Source organism: Crocodylus porosus, unplaced genomic scaffold (assembly GCF_001723895.1).
Source record: "Crocodylus porosus isolate Cpor-Errol unplaced genomic scaffold, CroPor_comp1, whole genome shotgun sequence".
NCBI classification, from domain to species: Eukaryota; Metazoa; Chordata; order Crocodylia; family Crocodylidae; genus Crocodylus; species Crocodylus porosus.
Window position 1 is genome coordinate 11,679,441 of NW_017728936.1, and position 21,371 is coordinate 11,700,811.

Sequence of the window (21,371 nt, forward strand, 5' to 3'; positions counted from 1 at the left end):
TATATATATATATATATATATATCCTTGCTATAGGAGCTGCTCAAGGATGAAAGAAAGCCTTGTCCTGCCTCAGCATTGCCGTATCAGTTCAGATTAAGGAACCCATCAGTTTGCGTGACGTGTACCTTTGAATGAAGGTTGAGTTTATGAATTGAAAAATTGAGCCTCTAATGAATTAACATTGTAGGCACTTGGACAGAATGAGTGGAAAAAAGCATAGGAGATGTCTGGCAAGATACCTTATTCAAACCTAACATCCCAAATTACAAGGAGTTGTTGCAAATGAATAGATTGGTTCTGTGAACATCTCGCTTTGTGCGCATGACAATGTGCTGGAGTAAAAATAGTTATTATAGGAATAGGCCCAAGCCAACCTCCATATGTCTAAATGGGATGGCTCTACTGGGTACATATTAGCAGGTACTGATGAGACTGAATACAGCAGAGTTCCCGGTGTCTTTCTGGGTGTAAATCCAGAGTGGTTCGCTGAAATAGTGCACGCCTTGACAGTTGTCAGAGTTTGTAAACACTGAGATTTTACAAGGTCCTTTACTTTGTGGCAAGTGATTGACTGCACAGCTGGAGTCATCTTCAGTGGGCCTGAACACGCACCCTCTGTATGCCATCCCCCTTAAAACAATCTTGGGCTGAGCACACAAAAGACAGCAGCCAAAATGGGTGGCCTCCCTGGCAAAATGTCAGTCGAAAACTGCAGGAGTGGGTCTCCAAGGAGGAGTGGCTCAGTTGTCCCAGCGCCCCTCCAGGTATCATCCACGTGACCGTCACGGTTTGAATTGAGGGACGTTCTCCTATTTGTAAGCAACCTCAGGTTCCACACTGGTGCCTCCATGTGGGGGACTCATATATTACCTTGGCATTTGTAATAAGGGCTGGCTCTGTGTTTTGTGCCGCTCTGGGCAAAATGAGACCGGCAGAACCCCAGCTGGCTTTCCCGCAGGTTCAGTATTCTCTGATTTATACTATTGCTGGACATGTGTTTGAAGTGGAAATGAAAAGGTCTGATGTGCATTTCAATCCTGTACCTGGGGGTAAGCAAGCAAGTACAACGTGGCAGGAGAGGAAGGAATCCGAGCGACACCACCTTTCCCGCATCCAGTTGGAAGTCTTGAATTGCTGATTTGTGGGCTGGCTGTTTCCCCTCTCCTGGCCTTTTTCTCCAGCAAAATTCTTCCTTTACGAGGGGAGCCCCTCTAAGTCATTGTTGCTCTGGAGGGTGCAGGGAGCAATGGCATTTGGACCGATTTGCAAAGGATGTGCCCACCCTGTGGAAGGAAGTAGGCACGGCAGTGCCCTAGCTAGGACAAAGGGCATGCAATCAGCCCTCTGGACTGCATACAGGAGCAGCAGAGTAAAAAAATAATAGCAAATACCTTCAGGATTAAACGTATTCTAGCAACACTGATTTTTTCCATCCCAGGGAGAGTCCAGCGGCGCCCCCGATGCTCTGCCTGCTTTCCATGGTCATTTATTATGATAGTGCTGCCCGCTCAGTAAGTTTTGTTGTCAAGCTGTCACTGTTTAATAGCAACTCTCAACAAGACACTGACATTTTTAAAGGCCAAATCAGTGCCTCTGACAGCAGTGGTTTTTTACAGGAATAAAACTGGTGTTACATGGTTGTTCTGGGATAAAGGAAAACAAGTGTAGAGGGAGCAGTTTCCTGCACATCAGCATTTCTTCTCCTTGATACAAGTATCTGAGTCCCGTTGTTTCAACTTGTTGTCTGGTGCTGAAGGAATCAGGCATGTGTGAGAGGAGAAGTGGCACTTTGGAGATGGAGATGTGCAGAAGAGGATGGGACAGAAGGAAATTCCCAGCATTGACTCTAAGCATTGCAGAAGACTGGCCCAAGGGATCAGTCTCTTTTTCTTAGGTCTGCAAGTTGATATTGCTCACGGGAAATCCCAGGGAGGGAGGCAGTTGATCCCATGAAAGCACAGACTTGTATGAAAAAAGAGGTTCCTCCCTTGCTGCAGGGAGAGAGACCTGGAGAAAGGGATCTGAGTTGAGGAGGGACTGAGTCTGGAAGAATGGCTGCAGGGGCATAGTCACGCAGAGTGATGCCACCATGCAGCTAGTCACAAATTCACAGAAGTTTAGGGCTGGAAGGGACGTCATGAGATCATCGGGTCCAGACCCCGAAAGACTGTGAGGGGGAAAGACTGGGGGGGGGGGTCAAATAACCCCAGCAAGGTGTGCGTCCAGGCTCCTTTTAAAGATCTCCAGGGTAGGTGCATACACCACCCCCACTGGGAGTCTATTCCAGAGTCTGGTCACACGAATGTGAAGAAGCTTTTCCTTGTATCCAGTCTGAAACCTTCTTCTAGAAGTTTATGACGGTAGTCTATCACAGGAGCCTTGCTAGAGAGTACTGGTCTCTTGGTGTATTCACTAAAAGTCTTTTGCCTCCATCTCTGACTTGTATCTTTGTGTGGGTTCCTGAAGGCATTGAACTGGATTGAGGGTACTTGTGTCCTACAGCACTGCCATTGACCTCCTGGGAGACCCAGGACAAGTCACTTCCCTTCCCTCTGTGTCTTTCTCCATATGTAAAATGAGGTATTGACACTGACCTCGATAGGAGGAGCGAGAGATGATTGCCAGAGATGGAGACTGTTAAGTCCACATGCCTTCTCATGGCATTGGTCTGCTAGGAAGTAGAGAGGGACCAGCATAACACAGCTATATCAGATGTGAGCTCAAGCAGGGGAGTTGGCTTTACGTCTAACTCTGGGAGGTGTTGAAAATGAGGGGCTTGATCCTGCACCGTGGATATCAATAGAAGTCTTACCACTGTCTTACATGGGAGTAGGATAACATGTTTGGTTTCTGAATCAAGTCCTCTGGTACTGGTGGCATAGGGGTAAGGTAGAGACCCTGTGTGGACTTCAGTGTCTCACAGCTGGCAAAGTGCAATGTGTGCGAGACGGTAGTGAGAAAAACACTAATCACTGTATCCATCTTAGAGACTGAAGATGAGGTTTATTCTATCTGTTTGAAGGACATGTTGACCAGAAACAATTGGGTCACATCTCTAGCTACATATAACATTTTCTTTGTTTAATAGGTTTTGTTGTACGTTCAAATCGTGTCTTGATAAATGTTGTTTTTTTCCCTTAACCATCCGGCACATAGTTTAATTTAGTTAATAAAGACAGCTTTAATATGCTGTTTGTGTGCATAGTTAATTGAATTCCAATTTCCATCCAAATTCAGCTTGACACAAATTACAAGCAAAAAAAAATTAATCATCCAGTAAATAAGAAATGTGTCATTCACCATTTTCCAACATAAAAAAAATGTAAAAACAAGGAGTTAAATGTATGTAAAGCTACATAATTGTTAAAATAAATATTTATAGATGCAGTGCATCCTCCTGGTTTAGCAAAAAAGAAGCAACTAATTCATTGTGAAGCCTATGTTTTGTTAAATAATCAGCCTGATTTTAAAGGTTGCCAACCAGTGAAAATCAACATTTCCTTGGGAAAATAACTAAAAAGTACAGTTGCAGAGCTAGATTAAAACTGATTATTTAAATGAAGCTTCCTGCTTGCCGATTTTAAATCTTGATTGATTTAAATCACCGATTTCAGCCTACTCTGGTGTACGTGTTGGTGCCAGTGGATCCCTGGACTCCAAAGCAGCCTGGACTCCAAAGGAAACGTGCTTTGAAAGTGGAATCGTGCATTCTTCGCCCTCCTTGAGACTTGGTGCAAACAGCCAGCGTGTGTTGCTGAGCAGATGGGGTCTCTGACTTTGTTCCTATTTCCCAGGACGAATTTCACAGGGATCAAGTATGCTGCGGAATTCAGGTTTTGAGAACTCCAATAGGGAAATGATTGTTTCTTACACAGCCTCACTTTTCTGCACTGTTTCACATTTCTCTCACCCACAAGAGAGCTGGCGTTGTAGTTGAACTGCAACTCAAATTATAGGTAGAACAGGCCCCCTCTCTATCTTTTAGGCAAATGTATTATACGAGAAGGAGGCTTCTCTGCATTTCTGACACCGGGCAGGATGAGGATCTCAGCCCCGTGACTCTATCCCATGATGGTAGAGGTCTCATGGCATATTTCCTCTGCAAAAGCTCCCCGTCAGGAGTTTGTCAGCAAATTATCTCCTCATGGGGGTATCGCACTCTTTCCTATGGCAGTCTCTGGCCCTGATTTTTCATCCTGTGCTTGGTGGTGGAGGTGTTATAATTTGTGTGGCCATCTCTGAAGGCCGAGCCAAGTTCTGGGTGCCATTGTCAGGTGCTGTATACGGCGTCCTCAGGAGCTTACGGTCATTTCGTACAATGAAACAAAGCTTTGGGATTCAGTGAGTAAATGAACTGCTGCACAACCACTGCAGTAGTGAAGGGACCACGTTTGGTGTCATTAGCAGCACTCCCAGTACCTTGCTGTTGATGAAGAGGGTCCGATAGCCCATCTGGCTCAACTGGCTGACTTTGTTAGTGGATGTTGTCTGTTTGTCAGTGATGCCGCAGAAGCATTTCTTATGGTGGAAGTACCTTCTGATTTGAGTAGGTCTTAAACTGTTAGTGACAGGGATACATTTAGTAACGCTGACTGTTTCCAGTGCACCTTTTGCAGGCAGGTCCTGTAATGCGCCGTGAGTGTAGGAGTCAAATGAACATGAGTTAGATCTCCATGCCACAAGTGGAGAAGCTGAGGCAGTGTGAAGTAACTTAACTAAGCTCAGGACTGGTTCATAGTATTAATCACAACACCACCCGTGGCATGGTTTCATGTTCGTGCAAAGGCAGCATTGCTGCTTCCAGGTTAGTAACCAACAGCAGGAGGGCATTCCCTGAAGTGCAGTAACTTCATCCTGGACCTGGCTCACAGGGGGGCTCTTGGTTATGAAACAAGATCCCCTGCATGTCTAGACTTCACAGAATTGCTGCCCTGCCTTCCAGCAAGTTCTCACCCAGCGCTACCTCCTCGCTGCTCTGGCAGGGGGGTTTTGTCAGCCCAGTGGAGCATCGATGGAAGAAGGCACGGACAAGCCGTCTCTTCCTGCCGTGCGTCTGGAACTCAGTGCCTTGCGCTGTCTCCCCATGAGACCCAAATGGACATTTTCCTTAGACAGAGCCTTTGTAGGGAATTGCAGCAACAATGAGTTCATCCAGAGCAGTGGACTCTGGCAATACGTGCAATGTGAGTATGGATCATTTAGTGTTTGGCCACCATGAATATCTTCAGAGATGTAATTCTATGTGAAGGCCAGCAAAATGCCTGGGGAAACGTGGGTGCTGAGGCCTTGGAGGCCTGGCTCTGCACTTTCTGGAAATCCTGGCTCTCCACACTGTGCTTAAAACATGGTCACACAGTTGTAGCCCTAATGGTCCAGGAAATAAATGAGAGGCCAGGGTGATTTAGGTGATACCTTCTATAGGAGCAGCTGTATAGTTGCGAGAGATGCAAGATGCACATTGGGGTAGAAAGGCAGAGCACTTTGAAAACTTGTTTAATCTGTCACAACTGTACAGCTGGCCCTGCAAAAGGTATCACTGAAAATCCTTGTTTCTCGTGTTGGGATTTGGCGTTTCCATGAATCTGTCTGCTGGTTCGGTGGCTGGCTGCAAGTCTCTTGATTCTGTTGCGACTTCTATGCAAACATTCATGCAACTTGGGGCAGAATATGGATGTGAAACCGAAATCTGGGGTGATGAAAAGTTCAGCGCTTTATATAAGCCTTTTTTTTTCCTCATTGCTAGCTGTAACAGAAAACACCTGGGAGCAGCCTGAAAGACATTAATAACCCAAGCCCTTGTCACAGCCAGCAGCAGCTATTGGAAATGTAGAAGAGGTCCCCTGATACATGATGTTTTGTAGGGTGGAAAAAAAACCCACCCAAAAACCTTGTGGATTTATATTAGATCTCAAACTAGCTTCTGTGAAAGCAGGTCAGAGACATCCCAACAAAGCCCTGGTGTTTGCTGCAAGGGTTTATCTGAGGAGAGAGAGTGAGATGTGGAATTAATTAGAAGCTTTTGCACAGGGCCGGTCTCCACTGCAAAACCAACGTTTCGGAGAACGATTTACATTCAAGTGCAACTCCGCACTTAAGCATGCAGAGTTCATAGGTGGTATCCCCACACCAGACAGGGAAGGTGGAAGCATGGTCAGCCTCGTCTTAGTCCAAGTGACAGGGGTTTTGCTTCATGTGTTGTTGCAGCAAGCTGAATGCCTGCAGCCATTAGACAGGCTCTCGTTGTGTCAGCATGCTCTGCTCCGAGGTGGGGTGCAGGCAGGTTCTGGGCTTCTGTTTTGGAAGAAAATTAAAGGTTAAAATGTCACGCGTTTCATCAGTCCGAGTGCGGAGTAGTGTTTAGTTGTGGCAGTGCTGCAGCAGTATCCAATGTGTTGTATTGGATACCAGTGCCAGGCCAATGCGGAGGCCTGCCATACAATTTGCATGAGACCTGAAGTGCTTTCCTCTTGTCTGGAGCTGGAAAGCAGGTGGTAAAAGCTGTTTTGGAAAAAAAAAAGAGCAGGTTTCTTCAGAGCGTCCGTTGATGAGGAGAAAGGGAGGGAGTCTCCAGTCAGAAAGCCAAAAGGGTGTAAAAGCCCTGCCAGAGCTACTAAACCCCAGGTGCAGCCTGTGCTCCTGGTGGGGTCGGGCTTTGTACAAGGGAGGAAGCTCCCCACAGAAACGAACCTCTAGGTGCCAGGTGACAGAAGGAAACATGAGAGGAAAACCCTGGGACTTCAGTGTGAAGGGTGGCTAAATTAGCAGCTTCTGGGTTTTTGCTCTGTAGCTGGAAAGGTCACATGCTATCTAGAAAAGCTGCACCTTGGACTCTGGAATGAGCCATAACTGACTGTCCCCTATAGAAAAGTCCAGCGGGATGTCAAGGAAAATGTCCGACTTTCCAGAAATAACATCTTCTGCTCTGTCCCACGTGTCTTTGTAGGGAATGGGGTCCCAGATACAGAATCCTACAGCCACTATAGGATTTCATCCTCCTCGTATAGTGAACATTAGTCAGGGAATGTTTTCTGTACAAGCTTACTAGTTTCCTCCCTCCTCAGCTTATAACCCGATCTTGAGCTGGGTGAAAATGGGCATAGCTCCCATGTTTACATTGACATGGGTAATGATCTGGTCTCCTTGTGCACAGGAGCACGTGCTCAGGTTTCTCTCGTACAGTCTCTCCTTTCAGAGCTGGGGGCTTCCCCCCGTTCAACTCTGGACATGTCCATCTTCTCACTCACACACATCTGTTGGCTTCAGCAAAATGCCTTCTCATTTACACTGGGACGAGCAGTGGGAGAACTGGACCCATTGCAGACAGGAAGTGCTACAGTAGGTGTGAGCATTGCTGTTGTCGGAGAGGAGCAGCTCCTTGCGTTCCTGTTACTGTGGTATAGTTTGGATGTCTCTCCTTCCTCTTGCCCTTCGTCCCAGTACTTGACTGACAGTAGACAGAGCCCCTGCATCCTTCGTGGGTGTTTGAAGCCCTCTGATGATTAACGGCACAAGCTCCAGCACTGGCTAACTCAATAGCCTTGCCTCCCTTTCCCAGGTTTTCATGTACCTTTTTACAGGAGCCACACTTGTTTTCAAATCCTGGAAGGGGCAGGCCTCCAAGATGTATGGCTTTGTGGCTGAGCAACAAAGCGAGCCGCCCCAGGAGAAGGGCATGGGGTCTGGCACAAAAGGTGATGGACTAAGTGTCTGTGGTAGAGGAGATGAGGAATGCTTTGCCTATGCAGGCTGGAGAAATAGCCCGATTAAGATGGTTGTTTTCTGCAAACTAATGGCTGCAATTTAGAAATCACACACATTAGACCTGGCCGCCTGAAATTCTTTCTTTGACCCGGCCTTGTTAGGCCAAGGAGCTGATAGAGCATTCATCTGCACTTGGAAGAGAGCCAGTGTCCAATTACATCCAGTGCCTAATGGCTCATAACTTACACTGCGAAGGAACAGGGCAGCGAGATCCCAGTTGCTGGGAGAAAGGTATTCAGTGTCCTTGCTATCCAGTGCTGTAGACTGCTTGATTGGGGATGCAGAGGGAAGGGAGCAGGGAGCATTGCTTTTTTTTTTTTGCTCTCGTTCATGTGGCATAGATGTTGGAATAGCATTGCAAAAGCCCAAGGTGGCTTGGAGCCCCGAGTCTCACTCAGATCCTCTGGGATGGATCAGTTTGGAGATACGATGGGATCAGTATCAGCCTGGACCTTGAATTTCTAGTGACTGGCTGATTTGTGCAGCAGGCTCCATGTTAGTGTACCCCTGCCACACATTCAGTATATTGAATCTCCGTGTTTGTTTTCAGGAAGGCTCCTGAAATGGACATTAATCAGGGCTTTCTTTTTGCTCTGTTAAATACCAGTCAATGCCATTGAAACGAGTGGCACAGATTTTCAGTTAGGAACCTACATTTAAGCTCCTAAATCTGTACTTTGCTATCGACATCAGTGATCTGACCCGAGACAGGTGCCCTCGGTCAGGGCTGTGGAGGGCTTTTGAAAACCTGGGCTTTCCTCTAATGCCTAAATGGAGATTTATGAGCCTGTGTTTAGGCACCCTGTGCTAATGGCAGTCTGCATCTCTCTTTGACTATGCATCATCCAGGAAAGCCCCTGCCTGAACATGTATCCCAAAATGTTGTTACAACGGCATTTGTGGAAACCTTCGGGCTTCTTCCAGCACAACAGATGCATGCAAAGTTAGCTGTTCTCTTAAAGACCCCCAAATCCTTCCTGAGTGACAGCGCTTGGCTCGCAGCTCTTGAAATTCTGTTCTGAAACTGGAGCCATCATTCCGGTTCTGAAGACGAGGCAGCATCCAGATGGACTTGACTGGCCCAGTTGCAAATTCACTGAAAAGGTTGTAACCTGGTGTTGTATCTAGTCTTTTAAATGTAGCTCCCTTCTTCTGGCACCGACTGCCAGCTTTGGAGCCCCTTAAAATTCAACCCCCATGGGGCTGCACCACTCTAGCATCTTCCTGTTCTTGGATGATGCTATATAGCAGCATGCAATGAATTACTTGCAATGCGCACTTCTGCCAGCCCCATTTTAAAACAGGAAGGTGATTGTCTTGTTAACGGACATTGCTGAGATGTCGACCCATGCCAGGGGATTTGGGGGTCTGGTTTGCAAGCCATGAGGCCCCTTGTAACACTCCTACTTTCATGTTGCAGGGCAGACACCTGCCCAGGAAGAGCAGGGAGTAAACCGTTGGACGTCGGAAGGATTAATAGAAAGGAAAAACACTGCTTGTAGAACGAGGCTGTTTAGTGCTTGCTGCAACTGAATCTAATAAACCTTTAGCCTTTTATTCTGTTTGGTCCTTTGTCCCTGCAGCTCTGTCTGGCAGTGAATGATATTAAAGTGGTGTGGTCAAGAGAAATGAGATTAGACAGGAATAAAACAGGCTGGATGCAAGGGCTAAAAGGGCAGCCTGTACCTTATTGAAAACAGGAAGGAGAGACAGTAGCTTCCAGCAAGGGAAGCGGAGACTTCCACAGGGAGGCTCTTGAGGGGCAGATCCTGGCACCGTTTACGTCTCCCACAGCAGATAGACCCCTGGGTTTTCTCTGGAGGTTTTGTACAACCTGGATTATTTTTAAAATGTCCATCTGGGGGCAGAAAGGGCTGTTTTCATGGGCATGCTCCACCTGCTTTGTATGGCTCTGCTACCACAAAGCAGCTATTACCCTTGATTAACTGGCCACTTACACCAGATGCTTGTCTGCTGGCAGGAGAGTTCAAAGCAGTCAAAATATGCCAGTGAGTCCAATCCTCTGTTTCTGTTTGGTTATTACCTGGGCCTTTGCTTCTGACATCGAGTCCTATTTAGGACAGTGGTCTTCTTTTGCCCTCAGCGAAGTTGCTAACTATGACATCTGAGCACTATGCCCTAAAACAGGGCTGGCATGGGCAGTCCCTGTGTGTGGCACTTGGCAGATTGGGGAGGGGATGGGGAGCAGAAAGCAGACCAACATATCGGGCAGGCAAAGGGGATTGGAGAGGCGCTGGGGAAGGGTTCAGGGCTTAGGTTTTGGCACGCCTGCCAAAAAAGATTGGCCTTAAAAAGACATCCATAGCACTGCTCATCATGGTCAGTTTGCAAATGCTGGAGTGATCCACGGGGCTGTGGGGAGACACGCACATACTCCAGGAGAAGCCAGACAAACCCAGGGCCTGCTGCAATATTCCTCACAAGAAAGGAACAGCAAGTAGGGAGGGAGAACCTCTGCTGTCGTCTGCAGGTGTATAAAGGAGGAAGGGTAATCTCCTGCGGTGATTGATTTGCGGTCAGGTTACCACGAGCACCCATCCATCTAGCTGCCTGTTCATCGATCCTGTCTGCATCCTCTGGTCGCTGTTTCACTAGAGGCAGAGTGTAAACCTGTTGCACCGTGTCCAAGCCTGAGCAGTTAGCTCCCTTGTTCCTTTCTAGGAGGCAGTGAGGAATTGATTGTTTGAGATGACGTGGGCAACTCTTGCCATTCAACTCGGTTCTCCTGGTTTCGTTTGACATCTCTAGAGTATCTGGGAGCCAAGAGTTTGGAGGGTGGGGAGAGGGGGCACATTAAAAAACATGCCTGACATATTTTTGGCATTCATCCGATCAGCGATTGAGAGTACAGAGGAGGGGGCTGTGACTGTAGTGGTAGAGTCCATCTCCTGACATCCACCAGCACCTGCAAACTCCATACTGAGAGGCTGGAAGGCATTGCCAAGCCTAACCCATTTCCCCCAGGGCACTGATTTGTCTCTGCAGTCTGAACGCTCTCTCCTGCTGCAGGACCTCGGGGTGGGTAACAGGATCAGTTGGTCACTGGCACCTGCTGCTGCATAAGGCCTGCAAACTTCAAAGCAACATAATGTACAATATAAAATAATCCCCCACTCCAGTTGGCAATGCTGTGCTGGTCATCTCTGACACCAGCACGGATTCCTAACCTTGCCGGGAAGGTGAGGTAGTGGTACATCCCTGAACTTGCAGGGAAAGCAGGGGCTTCACATGCTTGAGTAGCTGTTGCCTGTGTGTTACTGCACTGCCGGACTCCTAGGACCCGCTCTGTTCCTTCCTGCACACTCTTGTTCCTGCCTGAAAAAACCCTCCTACCCCAAGCCTGGCATATAGTGGATCTCAGGGTAGGACAAGGTGCCAGGTAAGTCGGACCTTTTCACACCCCTCTACGTGGGCCTGGTGTGAGGCAGAAGTGACTCAAAGCACCCATGGCAGGCTGCAAGGGCCACTTTGGGATGGAAGGCCCGAAGTCCAATGCTGGTCAGGAGCGATGAAGCTGTTGCTTGGAGCCCTCACGTTCTGCTCTTCCAAGCGAGCCGCGGGGGGAAGAAGCCTTGGTGCTTTTACTCGAGATGACTGACTTCTAACCACGGTGCATGCATGCTCTCTCTTTCTTTTCCAGCCTCTCTACAAGTGGATATTGTTCCAAGTCAGGGGGAGATCAGCGTTGGAGAGTCCAAATTCTTCTTATGCCAAGGTGAGGGACGGCTGTGCTTTCATCTCCATTCATGGAGGCCCTTTTGGGAAACCTGGTTAGCAGGGTACAGCCAGGGAGAAAGCCTGTGTTGTGGGTGTGACTGTGATCTCCCAGCAAAGATGATGGGTATGAGTGTCCTGGGACACAACCGGCATGGACCTCCAGGGAGAGAGGGATGCTCCAGCAAGCATCTGTAAACAATGAAACCTACTGAGGATGGCCCATCAGCCCAGGCAGAGCAGCACGCGGACACCTCGTTTCACAGCATCTGTCCTCTGCTCGAGGTTTGGTGCCCCAAAGGCCTTACTTCTGAGACTGAGATTTTCAAAATCACCCAGGCTATTTCTGTCCCAGTTTCCAGCATTGTGATGGGAATTTGGGAGCTGAGTCCTTTATGCATCTGGGAAAATCTCTCGTCTCAACAGTCAAGGATTGTAATTCCTCCAGAATCCTGCATTTTTAATGACTTCTCCCCAGCACCCGGGTGACAGCACTTGGACTCACAGTAACTACCCCCATCCATTCTCCTGTGTAGCGTTGTGGAACACTGCCCTCTTCTACGTTCCCCATGCAGTACCAGACAGCTACATGCTGCTGGATACAGGGTGCTCTTCAAAACCAGCTGGTGCAGTTTGTCTGGACCAGTCAGGTTGCTCATTAAAAATGAGCTTAGGACACCTGTATGCTGGAGTACAGCACAGAGCAAAGGCACGGTAGGGCTTAAGTGTAGCTGGGCATGCAGTCTTGCCAGAGAACCAGCTTCCCCAGAGCCTCTCTGCTCTCCAGCATGTTGCATTTGTGAGGCAACATCTAAGGGACAGTTTGCAGTGGGGGAAGGCAACTGTCCTGGTGGGGCTGGAGAATGGCATGGGATGTGGCATGCGGGCTCTTGAGCAGGTCCTGACAGCAGAAGCAAGCCCTCAGTTGGCCCTACATGGGATCCTCTGGAGATGGGACTCAGGCCTTGGCTAGCTGACACGTTCTGTTTTTTTGTCTCCAGTGACTGGGGAAGCCAAAGACAAAGACATCTCCTGGTTCTCCCCCAATGGCGAGAAGCTGACACCCAACCAGCAGCGCATCTCAGTGGTGCGGAACGATGACTCCTCTTCCACACTTACCATCTACAACACCAACATCGATGACGCCGGCATCTACAAGTGCGTCGTCTCCAGCGCAGAGGAGGGCGAGTCCGAGGCCACAGTCAACGTGAAAATCTTCCGTAGGAGCACAGCTCTCACCTTTGACTTTGTGTGGGGGAATCTGGGTCGGCAGGGGGCTTGGTGGGAAGACAAGGCCCTGGCCAGTTGGGGGAAGCTGGAAAAGCAGGAAAGGAAGTCTCAGGTCAAGGAGGGGGATTGCTGGAAAGTGAGCAGAGGCGGAGGAAAGGGAAAGAGCAGAAGTTTAGGCTTTGTCTGAGAAGGTGGACAGTGAGGGTCACATATGAGGGGAGGCTGGGAGTTGGACAGGTACCTGACTTGGGAGGAAAGGCTTGAAGGTAGAGAGGGAGCGAGGTCTAGGCCTGGAAAGGAGATGGATGCATGTAGAAGGGGAACCAAGAAGTGACCTACAGCTACCATGCTTACATGTTCCGTGTAGCGGTGCAAACTTTCCAGACAGGCACGTGCTTAGTCTTGCTTCACTTTTGCTTTCACTGGGGTCATGGCTTGGTAATTGGACAGTGGCCACGGCTCTCTGGGGAAGCCAGACGCATTGCCCCGTTCCCTCTTGTGGCTTGCAGAGAAGCTGATGTTCAAGAATGCCCCCACCCCCCAGGAGTTCAAGGAGGGGGACGACGCTGTGATCGTATGCGATGTGGTCAGCTCTCTACCCCCCACCATCTTCTGGAAGCATAAGGGCAGGGACATTGCCCTGAAAAAGGACGGTAAGGAAGTAGGGGGCTTGGCACTGCCAGGCAGCAGAAGGGGCAGTGGGTCACGGGAAATAATGGTGGGCACAGCGCTGCTGGATGAGGGACTGTGTCCTGGCTGTCTGTGCATGCAGTCCACATGCAGGCAAGGGGGTGAAGTGCTCCAGTCCCAAGTTTTACCTGATTTGCTCTGTGACCTTGAGCGAGCCACTCCCTGCTCAGCCAGATTCAGCGGCTCAGCTGCAGAAGCAAGCGACTCCTGTACCTACCTGTACTGGTCTCCCTCACTCAGTAAACCAGGACTAGCAGCACTAACCCAGATCCTTAGTTAATGCCTCTGAGAATCACAAGCAGTGGTTCATTTGGAAAATGGAGGTGCTGTTTTCAGGAGGAAGATCTCGTGTCCCACCTAGTTAAAAGCCTGGTGTTTTAACTGGACTCTGGATACCATAGAGACAAAAATAAAAATGCCCTACCCAGAGCCCCTTTGTGGCCTCTGCTGGTCCTGGAACACGGCAGTGGTTGTGACCGGTTGGTTCCTGGAGGTGACCCTAGAGTAGTCTCCTGCCTCAGTGGCATTTCCCAGCTCCTCAGCCCAGACACCAGGTATTCATAGCTGATTGGTTCAGTCCAGATACTGATTCAACCTACAACTAAAATAAAATACAATAAAAAGTGTCAGGTGTAAACTAGCAAAGTGGTGTGTCCGCACTTCTTGTCTGTTTGCTCTGAAATGAAATTGTTCCTAGTTGAAGGTCTCCTAGCATGTCAGGTCCATTAGCATAGGGGATGCCACTAATGTGATGGAAAAGGAAGGTACATCTCCAGGCTGGGAAGTGGAGGGTGTACCTGTTGATCAGAGCTGGCTTCAGAGGATCCAAGGGTGAAGCTGTCTTTCGTTTGTCTCTTCCAGTTCGATTAGTCGTCCTGTCCAACAACTACCTGCAGATCCGGGGGATTAAGAAAACAGATGAGGGGACATACCGCTGTGAGGGCAGGATCCTGGCTCGCGGGGAGATCAACTTTAAGGATATTCAAGTCATTGTGAATGGTGAGCAGCTTGAAGTCAGGGCAGCCACGGTGACCGGCTACCGGCTGCTGCGCTCCCCGCTTTGATGGCAGCCTCACCATCAATTCATACATACAAATTGTTGCAAGCTTATTAATCTCACTTTGCTGTGTCAAATAAAAACACCCATGAAATCAGTTGGACGTTTACAAGATGTTTACAGAAAATTATCCATGTCCAGAGGAAGCCTGAGTGTCTCGTGAGTCAGCATGAGGGATTAACTTTGTTTGGCTCCCAAAGAGTGGTTTCTGTGCAGAGAGCCCCCAGCTCCCCTCTCCCTGGAGACCTCACCTGTCATGTGGTGTGCTCCCTGATCTGTGCATGCAGCGAAGGGTAGGAAGTTGCTTTGCACAGTTCTTTCTTGCATACGTGCTGTGTCCTGCACTCCCTAATTAGGCTTGCCTTTCTTCCAGTGCCTCCTTCTGTCCGTGCCAGGCAGAGCACCGTGAATGCCACTGCCAACCTCAGCCAGTCTGTCACCTTAATATGCGATGCTGATGGCTTTCCTGAGCCAACCATGAGCTGGACAAAGTAAGAGGCCTTGAGCTGAGTTTCTTTCGGTTGTGAGCGTGAGTGTTTCCCCCCAGGCTCCCTCTGGGCCAGCCACAGAAGTGGAGGCAGCATGCTCGCTTGAGTAATGTGGGCTATGTTACAGCAGTGTCCCAGGGCATTGGAAAGCAGATTCACTTAATGAATAGCTCAAACAATAGCATTACCGGCAGTAATGGTTCACCCACCATTAGCATTCTTTGCCCAGTGTTCCCATGCAAACTGAGAGAATGGATTAAACCTAACGAGCCCCAAACTGTCCCTATGAGGTGATGGTGTATTATAATTATGCTCATTGCGCAGCTGGGGAAAACGAGGCACAAATAGATTCAGTGCCTTGTCCCTTGTCACAGCATGAGGCCCATTATGTCAGCAGGAGTTTTTCTCAGCAGGCTTTAGATTGGTCCCTAAATCAGTGGAAAGAACCCAGGTGTCCTCATTTCCCGGGCCCTGATCTGACTACTGGGGCATGTGCTAGAGGTGCGTTTGGTGGGCCCTGTGCTGCTATGCAGAGGGGCATGTTCCAAGGCTTGGGCTGGCAGTGGCCAGGAATCTGCTGCAGGGGTGATCAGGGGGAATCCCTGCTTGGGGGCAGGGGGGTTGAGCAGCCCCAGCTGGCTGCTGTTTAAGGTGCCTGTCGGTTCTGCAAGCCAGCCTTGCCTTAGTGTGTGCATGGGGCAGGGCCTCGGGGCAAGGAAGCAGCTGTGGGGTGGTGAAGGTGGCCAGTGGTGTCAGGGGAAATCATGTCCTCTTCTAACTAGTGTAAACTTAGTGGCTAAAATCAACCTCACACTCACCAGCCCGTGTGCTTTGTGCCCGGCAGGGATGGAGAGCAAATAGAGCCGGGTGACGACGATGAGAAGTACGACTTCAACTATGACGGCTCCCGGCTGACCATCAGGAAGGTGGAAAAGAGTGACGAGGCAGAGTACATCTGCATTGCTGAGAACAAGGCTGGGGAGCAGGACGCCACTATCCACCTCAAAGTCTTTGGTAACTGGGGCCCTCACAGGCCTATTGTGGTCTCCCCTCTTCATAACTGACCCCTCTGAGAGACCAGTGGGTCATCGGCAGTTCGCTGGTAGGGGCTGGAAGCCGCGTGTCCTGCCTAAACCAGGTGGCAACAAGGTGTGTCTCAGACACAGGGTGAATTCCCGTGTCAGCCCCTTTGCTATTGCTTTGTTGCTTAGCAGATGAGGGTTGCTGCCAGAGACTGTGCTGCAGACACCAGGAGTGTCCTGTCTCCTCTCCCATGTGTACAGTGGAGTCCTTGCAGTGGGCCAGCATGAGGCTGTACTGAGGCGCTCCCTGCCCCCCCTCCCGAGAACTCTGGATGCAGAGGCCTCGAGGGTGGCAGTGGGGTGGGTTCCCTGCAGCAGCAGTTTATTGCTTCATTTCTGGGTTTGGAGCAGGCAGGGGGATGGAGGGTGGCACTTGAGTGCTGCTGAACTGGTGTAGATGTACCTTAAGTGACAGACATTGCCAGTGCTATCGCACGGACCCTACTGCAGATGCATAGCACTTCTGTGCCCCTCTGCTGCGAACCCCAGTGATGAGCACAAGCGTAAAGACTGTCACTGACACCTCATGCCCATGCCCCATCATGCCAGCAGTTCCTTGAAAGTGCAAACATAGTTTCTTTAAGGTAGCATTGACTCCAGCGTTGCTAATCCCGGGTGACCTCGGGTCTTGGCAGCAGCTGAGTAAATGTTTGCTCTCCCTTTCCAGCAAAACCTAAAATCACCTATGTGGAGAACAAAACTGCCATGGAGCTGGAGGACCAAATCACGTTGACCTGCGAGGCCTCTGGGGACCCGATCCCCTCCATCACCTGGAAAACTTCTACCCGTAACATCAGTAATGAAGAAAAGGTAAAGCCACTCCCAAAGACGCGACCTCTGAAACAGGGCATGTAGCAGCTCATCCCTCACTCTCCCAGCCCTCTCGGCAGGGTGGGAAGACAGGATGATGCCACACAGATGCACGCTATGGTCCTGGGGATGCTCCCTCCTTCCGCATTGTAAGGTATGAGAAGCCCCTCTGGTGCTCAAGGCACCTGCAAACCTTTTATTATTATGAGTGGGCCAGACCCCAGTTGGTGTCAGTGAGGCTGGCTCCCCTGGCCTAAGCTGAGGATCTGCCCCACCACCACCTCTTGGTTTCTGCTGCTGTCCCATGAGTTCTCTGAGTACCACCTCATGGACACTTTCTGCAGGAGCTTCCAAAGGATGTGATGCAAAACCTTTTTCCAGCATGGTGGATAGGAGTAGGCCCCACTGTTTCAGTGCACTCGGTGACCTCATTGGGATGCTGGAGTTATCCTGGGCAGAGGGGGTAACAAGCATCTTTCAAATGTGAGGTTTTATGGACCAAAATGAGCCTGTTAATTCTCTCTCGCCCTCCTGTATCCTATAAAAACGCTGCACGTGCTCTGGGCACAAAAGCCTGGTTGCCTTTGTGTTCACCTGTATTGTTAATCACACATCAATACCATTTTGTGCTCAAATACAAAAATAATTAGCAGTTTTTAAAAAGTGTATTCCTCCAGCTTTGATTTGCCACTGGCAGCCTTAGAAGTGTATCTGGACAATGTTTGGGGACCTTAGTCCATTGTTGCAAGCGTTTCATAAAAGACAGGCGAGCAAGAAGGGAGAACACGGTCCCAAAGCCAATATACCTGTAGGCCTCTGGGAAATTAGCTCTTGTTCATTAGTAAGGCTGTAACAGTAGGCCATCTCTAGGGTCATGCAGCTCGAACCTTTTTGTGGGGTTGATTCAGTTTGAAAGCAAGGGGGCTCAGTAGTGCATGTGATGAAGACAGATGGAACTCGACATTGTCTTCAATCCAGCCACACAGTCTATAGCTTGCATTCAGCTTCTGAATGAGCCCTTTATGTTGTCTCAGGGATTTCAGCTATTTAATGTATTTATGGATGGATAACCTGTTATCCCAGATGCCAAACGCTACCGGGCTTGATTCTTCCACAGTAGAAAAAGCATAACTTCTGCTGGAGTCAATAAAGCACCCCGTCTGCAGCCAGGGAAAGTTGGTAGAAGGGCTTACCACTGCCTTCCAGGAGGTTTGACATAGATCCACAGTGCGTCCAGACAGGTAGCCTCATGTTCCCAATATGACAACATCTGGGGGTTGCTTCATCTGGAAGCATTAGACAGGAGACCAGGGCTACTGAGACAGAGAGCCTGCATGTGGGAGAAAGAGCAAGTCATAGCTAAGGGCAGGAGTGAGACTGATTGAAGTAGAAGCCTCCCAGGGGAACCCCCTCTTTCCATAGTGCCATGTCTGTCTGCTCCTCTTTAGCTACCAAGACCTCTTCTGCAAACTGCTAACTATTTTTGAGGCTTTCATATATCTTGTTGATGCTGTTGAGTTGGTGATTTATATTATGGAGCCATGGTGCATATCAGAGCAGTTTCCTGTGTGGATGGGGGAAAGTACACAGATTCAAACCACGTGTGTCTGATGGACTGGCTCAGTCCTTTGTTACAGGGTTTGCTATCTCATTATGAAGTGCCAGGCACGCACTTTCTTGATAAGCTTTTGTTTGTTTTTGAGCTGTTCCTGCAGATTTATGTTATAGGAAAAACTCAGCAGTTAAAAATGACTGTGAAAATTCCTCTTTCATATATCTCTCAGATGCACACACAAACACACATAACAGCTGCATCTTCAGCTGCACCCCTCCTGCTCCCAGCAAAGTTTAGGAAAGCCAATAAGCCTTGACTTTGGGACAAGGAAGAGTTTCTAAACGTGCCCAAGTCCCATTTTCAAAAGGGACTTAGGATTTTAAGAGCCCAAATCAGACTCTCTTTTGATGAGACTTAAGTGACTTTTGAAAATGGGATTTAGGCTCCAAAATCTGTTGGGGCAGGTTCTGGTAGGCATTGGAGCCCCTTGCCCATCACAATTGGAGGCCCCTCATCTTGATATCTTTAAATATCTGGAGATTAGCCACTTCTGAAAAGTCACCCCAAGGTTCTGTCCAAAACCTAAGAGCGTAGAGGTCAGGCAAAGAAACAGCAGAGAAGCTGTAAGTGCCACAAGATGCTGTAAGTGCCAGAGGAGTGCATGACAAACAGGTCCCAGTGTGTAGTCAGCAAGCAGCACCAGGGTCTCCACGGTATCTGCACCCCAAGACCACACTTCTTCTGCTGGACAGCCTCCTGCACTGGCAGAGGACTCTGCACTGGCAGAAGCAATGAAGTATGCGCATACTCTAGGTGAACTACGATCTTGGCAACAGCTATCAAACATTTTGAGGGTGACGTAGCCTAAGATCCCTGCTGGTAGTGTGTCCATCATCCTCCTTCCTCTTCAGTGCACCTGCTCTGAATGAGAGAGGGAGAGAGGAGGTGTTCCTGGCAGCTTGCTAGCTAGAGCACACCTAATGCAAGTGACGTCCTTGGCTGTGTCCAGCTGAGGATCTGGCCTCCGTCTGCTGCAGAAGACTGGCTCGAACAGGGATCACCCAGGAGTGTCATTAGTGATCTCCCATTGTTTCAAAATACCCTTTGTTTATCTTCCCATGAGTATTTATCACTGCTGTGTTGGCAAATGAATACGCCTCTCCTTTGAGCAATACAAGAGGAACTATCCAGACAGCCACTCAGCATCCTCACTGTTGCAGCCCAGCTCATGAGGTGTTGTCCTTTCTGTCTGTCTTGTAGGATAACAACTGAGATCCAGTAAAATTAGGTGCTGATCAGGTTTATGTTGTTGTGTTCAGGCTTCCCTCTTTCAGTGCAGATGTAATGATGTTGTCCTGGTAGGGAGAGACATGCTTGGTGATCTAGCCCCTCTTACACACAAGCCCAGGAACCAATAACCAGGAATGGCACGTGCTCGTCACACAGTAGAGGATGTCTCACACCACCTGGATAACAAGTGACAATAAAAAGCCCTTCTATAGTTTGTGCTGTTCACATCTTGCCAGTGGACACTGAAGGAACAGTGTCTGTTTTGCTGCTGCTCCCAAGCTTATCAGAAGCTGTATTACCTGATATCATCCACTTGACAGCAAGGCAAAGGTGTGAGTCAAGGATTAGGCATGTGCATTCTCATTTGAGTCAGGGAGGGTGTTGGAGAACAAGAGAAGGTGCTAGATGCAGTGATTATCCCAGCAGGGAGAGCGCTGCACATGCTACCTTGTGGAACAGGGTTCTGTGCACTGCTCTGCTCTGCTTCTGCAGCAGGAGCACACATTGAGAGGGAGGGAGGGTAAGAAAATAGTCCTTTCTGATTTACCTGCAGATAACCCTGTTTGGGCCACACTGACCCTTGATTTGTGTGGTTTCTCTCTGCCAAGGCAGAACCTGGTCTTCTAGCCCCAGACTAGAAAGCACTGAAGTAATCAGCTTAGAAGCCAACTGTATATGGGAGAGAAGTATGCAAGTCTCATGCAGGGCTTTGTTCTTTGCCAGTTCATTTGTGGCTGCGGCTTTGTGAGAGCAGGCAGCACACTGCAGGGAGCAAGCTATCCTCGGACAGGAATTGCGAAGTGAGGTAATACCATTTACTGAACCAGCTTGATAGCTGGAGAGATGTCAGACAAGCTTCCAGGCACAGAACGCTCTTCCTCCGGTCTGGAAAAGAAGCCGACACAGCCTAAGCTGTTACCTCACCTCGCAACTCCTGTTTCTTGCGTGTGTCTGGGACCATCAGGACTACAACACTGTTTGTGTGGAACTGTAGCAGACACTGAACACAAGGTACCAGCTTCCACCCCAAATGGGTCTCTTCCCTAATTGACTTGATGAGAGTGTCAGCATAATGCTGCTCTTGTTCTCTGCCCCCTTGTGCACTGGTGACAGCGGTGTTGTGCATGTGCCAGTGCAGTTGCTCAGCCAGTCATGCGAAGGCACTCTCACAAGTTGCCTGGTTCTTAAAATGGAGCAGTTTGCACAGATCTCACACTTCAAGAAGGTAGCACAGCTATGATATGCACCCCCTTTTGCTCTTCCCATTTTGCACACGTTTCTTGGCATTTCCGAGAGGCCGCATGACAGTTTTGGCCCAGAATTGTTTCAGGTAGCACAGTTGGCTCAAAACATCTAACACAGTTTGCTTAAAAACCTAGAAACATTCAAATGAAATCTGTTTGGAAAAAATATCTCAGAGGTCATTTCTCTCTGCAGGGTTTAACAGGGTGCAAATGTTCCAGTGCTGGGCTGGAGCAGTGGTTTTCAGACTGGGGTGTGCATACCGCCAGGGGTATGCAGTGGTTTGCCAAGGGTTATCTGCCTAAATTTTAATAATGGAAGTGGAGTTTCTAATTGGTCAGTGCATGGTGACTAAGGGCATGGGTGTCTTTGGATGTTCCTCCTCTGGAAATGACTATGCAGAGGTGTATCAGGTGTGGGTGGGATGAGT

The 21,371-nt window shown here is 49.1% G+C and overlaps 1 protein-coding gene across 1 annotated transcript in view; it reads left to right on the top strand.

The window, feature by feature from the left end:
• Nucleotides 1-21,371, top strand: part of NCAM1 (neural cell adhesion molecule 1) — a 215,190-nt gene that overhangs the window by 135,736 nt on the left and 58,083 nt on the right. Inside the window, 7 exon segments of the mRNA XM_019547130.1 lie at nucleotides 11,424-11,498; nucleotides 12,499-12,717; nucleotides 13,237-13,380; nucleotides 14,279-14,416; nucleotides 14,848-14,965; nucleotides 15,807-15,976; nucleotides 16,712-16,854. Of these exon segments, the coding sequence (XP_019402675.1) occupies nucleotides 11,424-11,498; nucleotides 12,499-12,717; nucleotides 13,237-13,380; nucleotides 14,279-14,416; nucleotides 14,848-14,965; nucleotides 15,807-15,976; nucleotides 16,712-16,854 (1,007 nt within the window).